Source organism: Pangasianodon hypophthalmus, chromosome 27, assembly GCF_027358585.1.
Source record: "Pangasianodon hypophthalmus isolate fPanHyp1 chromosome 27, fPanHyp1.pri, whole genome shotgun sequence".
Lineage (NCBI taxonomy): Eukaryota > Metazoa > Chordata > Actinopteri > Siluriformes > Pangasiidae > Pangasianodon > Pangasianodon hypophthalmus.
In genome coordinates this window covers 6,202,381-6,214,112 of record NC_069736.1, presented here as the reverse complement: position 1 = coordinate 6,214,112, position 11,732 = coordinate 6,202,381, and the positions used below count along the sequence as shown (strand labels likewise).

The following is an 11,732-nucleotide window of genomic DNA, read 5'->3' as shown; positions in this document are numbered from 1 at the left end:
CTTCGACTTAATCAAGCCTCCAGAGTCCATATGAAAGCAGTTTAAAAGCAACTTTTACATCATGCTCATGTCAATCATGACTGCTAGTGGGAGAAACTGAGAAAATAATGGAATTTTATGAGTTTGAGTTTCTGAAAACCTGGTTTTTCAAGGGTCTTGGACTTGGCCTTGGATCCGGATCCAGCCTTGGCCATCCTGACCAGGATAAAGCGGCCACTGAAGATGAATGAATAAATGTGAAAACACACACACCTTGACACACTGATCCCAGACCTGTTATTACTACCATCCAGAATATTCAGCATGGTTGTCATGGATGGATGGATGGATGGATAGATAGGTAGATTCTATCTATCTATCTATCTATCTATCTATCTATCTATTTGACCTATAGGGCCAAACGTTTGTGCACACCTGACCATCACACCCAGATGTGGTTCTTCCCCAAACTGTTGCCACAAAGTTGGATGCACACAACTGTCTAGAATGTCTTTGATGTAGCATTAATATTTTCCTTCACTGGAACTGAAGGGCCACAAACATGTTCCAGTGTGACAATGTTCCTGTACACAAAGCAAGGTCCATGAAGACATGGTCTGCCAAGTTTGGAGCGGAAGAACTTGAGTGTCCTGCACAGAGCCCTGACCTCAACCCCACTGAACACCTTTGGGATGAACTGGATCGCTGACTATGTGCCCCAAGCCTCCTCTCCCAACATCAGTTCCTGACCTCACTAATGCTCTTGTGGCTGAATGAGCACAAATCCCAGCAGCCACACTCTAAAATCTAGTGGAAAGCCTTCCCAGAAGAGTGGAGGTTATTATAACAGCAAAGGAGGGACTACATCTGGAATGGGATGTTCAAAAAGCACATATAAGTGTTATGGTCAGGTGTCCACAAACTTTTGGCCATACAGTGCATATCATATATACCATATATGTAAACAGTACACCATAATATAAACACAATAGTATGTTGTTTTAGATTATAGTCATAGTTTTATTGTATAAGACTGCCATCTTTTGACCTGCTGTTAGAACTGCACACTAGCATAGCAGGGCGTCTCAGCACAAAATCCCCAAATCCCCATTCCTGAATAATTCCCTTATGAATCACGGGACAGATTTATTATATAAACATAATCATACCAAAACTATTCAAATACGAGGCACATTATTTAGTGAAGATATTACAGGATTTTAATCCTAAACTTTACACGCACAAAACCCAAATCACGTTACACTGTAGAGTAAAAATGCTTTTTTATGAATAATGCATAATTCACTTGTTTACTTGAGTGCCTATGTCTATGTCTGTGTCTATTTTTTCTCTTATTTATATATTTATTGTTTGCTTGTTTGTAAAGAGCCATTATTTTCATTGCTCCCAAAAGCTAGTGTATAAAAAATAGTTCCATTTGAAATATACTTGGATTTTGCAACTCAATTTGGGTGCATGTTATATTGAAATATTATGTTATTTTGAATTTGTATCTGGATAATCTAATAAAAAAATTGGTGTGATTAAAAATCCAATAAAGAGAATACGAATAAAAACTACAGCAACTATCGCACAGTGTTATGTTCTCCAAACAACAAATAGCCTATCCTGTAGGAATCATAACCTGCAGATTATTAATATATATATATTTTTCAATTAAAGGAAATAAGAAGTTGTCCTGCAGCATAGATTAAGTACTTGGGAACTTTATTTTATTCCTGCAGGAGGTGTGCAGCAGTCGTGCAGGAGTTTGCCCTCGTGCAGCGAGTGTGCTGGACATTCCTGCATGTTTCTACTGCACTGAAGGCTCCAGTCTAAAACCTATAGGAATATCCTGCACAGTTTGTCAAAGTGTCCTGCAGGATTTCATCATTCCTGCACGATACCAGCAAACAGCCTGCAGTAGGTTTTTTTTTTTTTTGTAAGTGTGAGCTCTGTTCCTAGTTTTATTACCATTTAAACAATTAAATTTGAGTTTTATATAATGAATTGAACAACCTTCTATAAGAAAAACACAAGTATCACTGATATTAATCCCATCAAATTCAAATTCAAGTAATTGGACTAACTATAATAACTAAATAATAACTAGCTTATAACAACTGGTGGTTAGTGGTTAGTGGTTGATAGTAATTTCAACAATCTCAGTAATCTCAACCATCGTAATATCATTAAAAAAAAAAAAATAATACACTGCCTGCTTATACTTCATGGATCCCGCATTGAGAAGCACAGTTCAATAGAATTACATTGATTATTAAATTTGAAAAGTGGATAGTAAGCTTTTGACCTTATGTGCATGGCCGGTGGGTCTGACCGCGTTCTTATGTTCATACCGACGCTACGTCACATCCTGCCTGTGAGGTCAAACACTTTCTCAACGTCCGCCATTTCAGTTTGAGTGGATGTGTTGACCGAACAGGTTATATTTGTACAAAGAAGTTGGTTTACAGAAGAAGAACGAGTTTGCAAGTTAGTTGTTGCTACTTTTAGCAGAATTTCTTTTTTCACAAAGCGGGTGTGAAGTGGCAGAGGGAAGCGGCCCGATGCTGTTTAGTGTTTTCCGAGCAGGAGCTTTCTGTGGGAGCCAAAGTTTTTGTATGAGTTGAGTCCGGACTCCGGACTGCAGTGAGGAGAAGCGAGGCCTGGAACAAACCCTTGGGTAGGACTGAAATCAGCCATGGCTGGTCATTTTGACGCTGAGGACCGTGATAGCTGGTACTGGGGACCTATGAACCGTAAAGACGCGGTATCGTTGCTGCAGGGCCAGAGGCACGGAATGTTCCTGGTCAGAGACTCGACTACCAGCAAAGGGGACTATGTGCTGTCCGTGTCGGAAAACTCCAAAGTCTCGCATTATATCATCAACAGCTGTAGCAACAACCGACAGTCTGGAACAGGTGAGTCAAACACGACTTGTATTTACTTTCAAAAAGTTGGAACTAGCTAACTTTTCTGCGTATGAGTCGCTAACGGTTGCTAGCTAGCAAGTGGGCTGGGAAGTGAATCCCAAAAAAAAAAAAAAACTCGCTTATTCGATTCCAGGCAGGCTTTGGGAATCGAGAGTCGACTCCTTGGCGCATAAACGCTGTGTAACAAATTCTCTTCACACTACTAGTAACAAATGTAGGAAAGTAAAGGCAAATTTTAGGTTGTAAGGTTTATGCAAAATAACGGTGCTTCCCCTGCACGTTCTTGACAGTTAGTTACAGCCTTAGAGTCAGTTGCTTGCTCGGGTATTTTAGTTAGGATTAACTCTCTGAACTACACTACTGACAAAATGTGCATAGTTTTTTATTTATTTATTTTTTAAATATATCTAAACAATACTACATTTTTTTTGCATTATACTGTCCTTTCTTTGTGTTTTTTGGAATCGACTCCATTGACTGTTGAGTTGACTCATGGAATCGACTCCATCCATTCCACACCTGGAATCAAATGTGGAGTCAACTCCTCAATTTGTGAACGACTCCCAGTTCTTTCTAGCAGAACTTCACTGTCCTGGACCTAAAATTAAATACAGCACATGAAAGTTTGTCTTTTTATTAAAGACTTCATCTGATATATTTTTCTTATTTAAATAGCTGGTCTATTCACTAGTCATTAATTAAAAAAATCTAAAGCTACTGTATATTAGTTAGTCTAGTTGAGTCTAGTCCAGCATCGTTCAGAAAGTCAAAGTACATTTAAAGCCCCATTTAAAATTCTTAAACACTGAGTAAAGGAAATTAGTGCTAGTTTATTCAGCAAACCTGTTCATACTTTTAAACGTCAGCTCATAGTCTCTATACATGTCTTTGTGTTTGCCTTGATTTTTCTATACATAGGACTGAATTCTGTATGTATTTGTGTCTTTGGTAAAAGTCTGCATCAAGTTTGGCTCCCTGAACCCGACGTGGCTCTACAGACGGGTGTGGCGGATTAGTTTATACGAGCCATTTTTATTAAAACGCACTCTTGTACCATCAACAAGTTTCCAAACCACGGAAAAGGAGTGTGGTGCATCGTCTAAAGCAGCTAGAACTAGTTCAGACTCACACGTTTCTTTTTTTTTTTTTTTTTTAAATAATGACTCACTGTCAGTATACATGTGAGACTCAAAGCAGGAAGTCTTAGTTGTCTTGGACTAGCGTTAAGTTGGAGCTTGCAGATCTCCTCGTGGATGGGCGGAGAAGTGGAATTTCCAGGCGGAAGTGTGAGGTGCTGAGCGCCGTGCCAGGGATGAATGCTTTGGGTGACACAGAGCCAGGGTGACTGTTAAGCACAGTGTATATGACGTGTGTGTGATCTGTTTGCTCTGCTATATGCGTACAGGGGTATATTAACAGAGGACAATTTATGATATTTGAAAATACACAAGCTGTTACACGCTTTATCTTGTGCTTATCAGTGAGCTCAGCAAGCATGACCCGTTGTTGAGAAACAGGTTACACAGATGTGTCTTGTGCATGTGCTGTGATTAGCGCTTTTGCAGAGAAATATTTTTCATATATGTTTTTTGATGTTTTGTGTCATTTCACTGTTTTTTTCCCCTGTCAACCCTGATATGGTCATTATTTTACTGGGGGGACGCCACTGGCACTCACTGTTTCATCTGATAAAGCAGAACTGTAGATTTTTGTAGTTTAGCTGTAATTATTTTGTAGTTAAGCATTTATATTTCCTGATGAATCAACGCATTTGATTTCTTTACAGGGGCGGGGCAAGTGTGTTCTAGAGCATTTGATTGGACAAGTAAAGGATGAATACAGAAACAAACTGTAAAATTAAAATAAGAATATCTTCAAAACACATTTTTTGTCATTGTTCTTTATATATACAGTGACACTTATTTGTGTCTAAGTCACCGAGAGACTTGTACAAAATGGCTCTAAAATGCCCATTTTGATTTCATGGGGACTTTATGTGAAAGATATTTAGTATCACAAATAATTTTAACATTGAAAACATTTAGACAGAGACGGAGTCTTCGAGTCTCATAATTCTTTGTTCTGTTCTTGATACATTACAGTGCTTGACTGTAAAATCTGAACCTTTTCCAATCCTTTTCTTGAACTGTGCTTAGTATTGGATTTAAACCTAGCACAAAAAAGTCTGCCTCCTTTTTTGATGATGAACCAGTTTATAATTCACATTCCAATGATCTACCTCCTTATCTGCATGATAAAAACCAGGTCCATCTCGATTCCGGATCGGAGACCAGGAATTCGACACGCTCCCAGGCCTGCTGGAGTTCTACAAGATCCACTATCTGGACACCACAACGCTAATTGAACCTGTCCCAGCACGTTCCAAGCACACCAGCCTGACTGGACCAGTGCCCACTGGTGTCCCAGCAAGGCAAGACGAGGCCGAGTATGTGCGCGCGCTCTTTGACTTCCCGGGCAACGACGACGAGGACCTGCCATTCCGCAAAGGTGAAGTGCTGCGTGTGCTCGAGAAGACTGAGGAGCAATGGTGGAGCGCTCAGAATGCCGATGGACGCAAAGGCTTGATCCCTGTGCCCTATGTAGAGAATTACAGACCTGCCTCACCAACCTCTGTAGGTGGGGGTCCTGGGCAGGCGGTGTCTGCTGTAGGTGCGCTGGATAACAATGGCGCTCCAGTTCCTGGCAAGCTGGACTACGCACATCCTGTGGTCAACACGCCGCTGCCCAACCTCCAGAACGGGCCTGTGTACGCCAGGGCCATCCAGAAGAGGGTGCCCAATGCATATGACAAGACTGCCCTCGCACTCGAGGTATGTACTCGCTCTTCACCTTTGTTTTAGTGTGTTGAAGCAGCACAACATGTACACGCTGATTTTCCCCATGTTTCAGCATAGATGCGTTTTACTGTTTGAACCTACTCTAAAAATATCACAGTATTTATTTTATATATATATATATATATATATATATATATATATATATATATATATATAAAATATATATATATAATTAGCTTCAAATCGTAATATTTGTAAAGGAGTTACTGAATTTTAATATGTGGTTTATGCTCTCAAGTTTAAATTGCTTATTTATTTCAGTCACACACAGAAACTTGATATTTTTTAAACCCCTCGTATTATATTAATGGCATTAAAAAAATTAAATAAAAGAAAATAAAGACAGCAAGCCACCCAAATGAATTTTAAAACAAATAAGACTTGTTCAATTAAGAATACTTGCCGGCGTGTAAAAGGAGGGCGGGCTGGTCTGTGCAGATGGTAGCTGTAAGCCAAGGTGGTACAAATGGCAGAGCTGAAAACACGAGTATGTGCCATTAGTGTGCGTGTCCAGGTTTTGTCCGTGCTTACATTTCTTGTTACTAACATGTTTCAGAGAGAGATAAGTGACCGATCTGGTATGTCTCAGCCTACAATGAGCCACATACTCTCTAGTGTATATGGTTATAAGTTTAGTATTCACTCTGTAGTACTCAGCATGCTTAGTGCATGTGGTCTCCATCAAGCAGCTGTGAATTTTGTGTGTGTGTGTGTTTGCAGGTGGGTGACTTGGTGGCTGTAACGAAGATCAACGTGAATGGCCAGTGGGAAGGCGAGTGCAAGGGCAAGAAAGGCCACTTTCCCTTCACACACATACGCCTGCTTGACCAGCAACAGCCTGAGGAAGAAAGCTGAGACACACACACAGACACACACACTCACACACACACATACACTCTGCTGCAGTTCTCCACACTCAACCCCCTTTTTTTTTTTTTTTTTTTTTTTTGGGTGTCCACTCCAAAATTGCTAAATCTAAAAACCAGACCTGGCCACACGAGTACTGGACGATCCCCGCACTGCAAACACACCGATATCAAGCTTCACTTAACACACAATCGTTAAACAATAGTGCAGGGTGTGGACACACATCTGCGCTACAGAGCACCATGTAATGAAACTCACAGGTAGGGACAGATTAGTCATAACAGTGACTGGTGAATGAATTCATATGCAGTAGGAACGTTTGGATGAAGAGATCAACTGCCACAGCCTGCTGCGAGAGAGAGAGAGAGAGAGAGAGAGAAACAGTCTTTCTCATTAAAAACAAAGTCTAGATTTGTACAGCATTCGTCTAGAGCAACGTCCTGATGTGGTACCAACACTATCAGTCACCCTCTGTACTGAGATATGGAAACTGATGATGAGGAAAAATGTATGTGCCATTACATGATAAATTTATTCCTATTTTAATGACCTATATTTGATTTTTTTTCAAGACTTTTTGTTACATTAGTATTTTACCCTTTTTATCATTCCTGACTCGATGCATTTCCACAGGATTCTTTCAGGAATATTTGTTTGCTAATAGGAACAATTTCAAAGGAAAAAAATGGAATTCCTCAGGAGCAGTCGGGACTTCACATTCCGAGATTTTTTTGTTTCATTTGCAGGAATGGGAGAACTGATTCTGATTGAGAGTTTAGGAAAAATCTTTCCTTTCTTTTCTTTTTTTCCTTTTTTTACTCTCATGGGAACTGACTGCACCCACCTGCTCCCACAGAAACTCTGACTGTGTCCATCCATTTCCACAAAAACTGACCACGCCCACCACAGCTCTACTAATCTATAACTTCGAGCACACTTTAAGAGCAAGGACGTTATATAACATTTCAGGTTTACAATTTCACACATCGCCAGCATTGTCTTTTTTTCAGTGGGTATTTGAGTCACCACTGTGTGCGGGAACATTTATTCTGCCTCATTAGGGACCTTTCTGTGGGATACAGCAGCTCTGTGAGTCTAAAGAAAGGCAGTACAGATAGACACAGACAGGTGGAGCATGTGGGGTGTCATTGCTGGCTTGCTCTTGCTCTTTCTGCTGAGTAAGTAACACAAAAAGACGAGCACACAGTCACGAACAGATTAGAACACGCACTCGTTTCAGCAACGTTTATTTGAACAGGTCCTTTACCTAGGAGTTTGTCTGGATTACAAGGAAGTTTGGATTACATTATCAGGAACGGTTCATTAAGTGCTCAGGAGTAAAACCTGGAACTATAAGCTATAATTACGGGGCTTCCATTAGTTTAGGATGTTTCAATATTATTATACAAAGTCTTCTTGGAGGTCAGTTATGGGGTTAGAATCATACCATTAAGAATTTAAATATCAGAATCAGAATTTGAATATTGTTTTGAATTTGTATCGTACTAAATTGAATTTTGTACTGAAATTGAATTTTGTGGTTTGCAAGCCAAAATCTGAAACGGAATTTCAAGCTTAATGGTATAGGTTCAATGTTCGAAATTCAAAAAGTAATATGTGTATAATCTAAAAAGCATATAGTCTCTCTGTTAATTCACACTATTAGATTTGCTTTAACAATAAAATCCGGGTAAATTACAGGAAAAAGCAGTTGAACACACACACAGTAGCATTAAGCTGCAGCAAAATTGTAACATTCATATTTAAATTTTTGTATTTAAATTCAAATTTCTAATGGCCTGATTCTAACACCATAGTTGGTATATTTTTAGAGAAAGAGATAGTTTGATCATTCTTAATAAACCATTCCCTGAGAAAAAGTAACAACCCTAAATTAGGAAATGATCAATGATGAAACAGTCTTGAAACATCCAAAGCAATTTTATATTGGGGTAAGCTGACATTTCCTGGCACATAATGTGTCCTCTACTCGTAGAAGATATGTTGTTTTTAAAGCGGTTGGTTTTTATGAGCTGATGGGTATTATTTGCCTAAATGAATTTCAGTGTTTGCCAGTGCTCTAGTATTCACACGCATGCAGTATTATTTCTGTACATTATTGTGTGCTGTTGTCATTCAGGACACTACGGTGGTTTAACACATGTCAGACGGCGCCTCATGACAGCCTTGCAGCTGCAAGGTTGCATTTGTCAAATACGCACGTGACTAATGTGTCAATGCTGATTTTAACACTGACTCATGGGCTTTCCCTCCATACGTCCTGTTACGTTTACTCGAGTGAAGCTCCAGGATCAGTCCTGAGAGATTACATTAGCATGGCTGTAGATTGTTCCAGAAGGCATTGTGAGTTATTGTAGTTTGTTTTTAATAAATAAGATATGGACTTGGGTAAACAGACTGTACTAATTGCTTCCTGTTGTGGCCACTTCACATCATGATGTAGCTGCTGTGCACTTCATGCAAAATCATGAGGGGAAGTGGGTGACAGGGTGTTAAAAACAGCGCTGAAAATAGGATTAGTTGGCAGTATGATACTGATATCGCAATATATTAACATCATAATATACTCATCTGGGCGTTACGAGCATCATCAGATGGCAGCGCTCCTGTAGCTCTGTAGTCACTCGCGGTAACAAGTAACTGATTAGACATTTTTGTTGTTTCATTTCCTTGTCTGACATGCTTCCATTTTTGTAAATTTTGTAATGTTTTTGTTTTTGTAAATATTTAAAAATCTATGAACTTAGCTTTTTCCGAATTTGTTTGCAGATTGTCGTGTTGATGCTTTGTTACACGACCAGAATTCGGTTGTGATGCATACTATTCATTGTGAAAAAGTATTATGGTACTTGATATTTTCACCCAGTCCTAACAGATCCGCAAAGCTTGTTGAGTCACATCAGCTTTTTAAACCACTTATTGCAATTACAATGACCAAGTCTGTTTTTTTTTTTTTTAATTATTATTTTTTTTTTTATTATTATTATTATTTTTTCCCATATTTTCTAGTGTTTTTCCTGAAATGGAAGCGTAATGATGCTTTCCCCTGATTGTCACGAGGTTAATCAGTGATTCACTCTTTACACCACTTTTCCGTTATTTTATTTACATGTCCATTGTCAAAATTACTCTTTGCTTTTACTCGGGCGTTTTGTGCTTCACTTGTCCTGATGAAAGGGGTAGGTACTGTACTGAGAAATGAATGCTTTAAATGGTAAAATGGAGAAAAGAGACTGGCAAACCCATCTTCACTGACTAGACCACTCTGTTTATGTTTAAAAAGACTCTGAGATGCTCGCCTACACAAATGTGTATTTGTATGCTTTGGACTGAGGGTTGTTTTCATATGTATGTAGTAAAGGTTATACAGTGTCTAGAGAAACAGGATGTTTTGGACAGAAATCCTTCATCAGCTGCTCTTGCAATGTGCTTCTACCCAATGTTTTTGCTTTTGTCCAAAATGTGCAGTTTTTCTAGCTTTTACTGCATTAAATAATAAATAATTAAGTACACAGCAGTGTGTGTGTGTATGTGTGTGTGTATATATATATATATATATATATATATATATATATATATATATATATATATATATGTACGTACACACACACCTATTTTTTTCTTTTTACATAGTGTAGGAAAGAGGTTCTCCAGCTTCCAGCAAGGCTCGGACTACTCACAAGTGTGCTTGATGTGTCATCTTGCACATTTTACTAAATACTAATAATTTGGTTAAAGAAGGTGAAAGTGTCTTGGAAATGCCACCTTCTGCTGTGATCCATCATATACAGTTTTAATTATGTTTACAGTAAATAAAAAAGCAGTATTTCATCCTTATGCATACTTTTTCTTCCCAAAGTGGTTGATCCTTCAGTGTGATCACAAAGCATTTCATTCAGGAGGTCTGTTATTCACGCCAAGTTCATTATGTAACATTTGTTCACCACATTTACTTGTGGTATTATGCACCTTACCTCCTTAATCAACCCCATCTTTTTATTATTTTTATATTTTATACATAGAAATGCTTTGCTTCCATTTTCTTTGCATGGAAGAGGAGTGGAAATTGTTCATACTGACTTAAGAAAGTGCCAATTGTATTAAAGCTATCATTTGAAGTCTAGATTTTCATATTATGGGCCATGTAATGTGTTACTATACTTAGTAAATAAAACGTATTACCAAAGCTGATTTGTTTCGTTGTCTTGTCTTTGAATTTGAAATTTGAAAACATGTATAAGGTGCTAGAGATCAGAATTATAGTTATAGTTATTATCTAGTTGTACCACAGCACAGCTGAATTGTGATTGGTGAGAAAGTGTCGATTAATTCTCTACAACAGCAGCTCTGATATTAGCGCCGGCTGTCGTTCAAATCACAGGTTTATATTAATGTGCTGCTTCTAATATATGATCATTTCTATAGTAACAGCTCATTCACAGGGACTTGTAGGATGTAGTCTAAGGCTGCTAAACAACAGAATTTAAAAACATGCTCTTATTTAACAGTGAAAAACAAAAACGTTGATAAGGTTTCTGTTTAAAAAAAAAAAAAAGGTGGAAGGAGTCTCCAGTGTCAGTGCTTTGTCATGGGAAAGTCTTCAGGATGGGACACTGCTTTCTGGTTTCCTGGAAATATGGCAAGCTGAATTTTTTTTTTGTCTCATTCATTTAAAGAAAAAGGAGAAAAGAGAAGCTAGTGAGGGAGCCACTGTTTATGGCTGCTACAGTGTCAATTGATAACAGGGCCTAAATTTTCTTTTGGACATTCCACACCTTACATGTAACTATAAACGGATAAAAATCACAATGTGTCATTTGTTAATAAGTTGTAATTGTGGTGTAAGAGTAATAAAACATGTCGGAATGTACTGTTATTGGAAAAAAAATTAACTTTGGCATAATGGAATCTGGCCATCCTTGTCGTTGATTATTTTCCTGTAGCAGCACGACCCCAAATGCTTTATTCCTTACTTATTAATTGATTAACCATTTGAAATTGATTTAACAGGTTTAATCGAAAGCTCAATAACTTAAAAACAAGTATAAATAATGTACATGTGAGTAAAACTGCA

The 11,732-nt window shown here is 38.3% G+C and overlaps 1 protein-coding gene across 1 annotated transcript; it reads left to right on the top strand.

Annotated features, from left to right (window-relative positions):
* Positions 1 to 2,368: 2,368 nt before the first annotated feature.
* LOC113531504 (adapter molecule crk) lies at positions 2,369 to 10,849 on the top strand. Its single transcript, XM_026922276.3, has 3 exons — positions 2,369 to 2,900; positions 5,178 to 5,743; positions 6,491 to 10,849. The coding sequence occupies exons 1-3, from the start codon at positions 2,681 to 2,683 to the stop codon at positions 6,623 to 6,625; spliced, it is 921 nt and encodes a 306-aa protein (XP_026778077.1). The 5' UTR covers positions 2,369 to 2,680; the 3' UTR covers positions 6,626 to 10,849.
* The last annotated feature ends 883 nt before the right edge of the window (positions 10,850 to 11,732 follow it).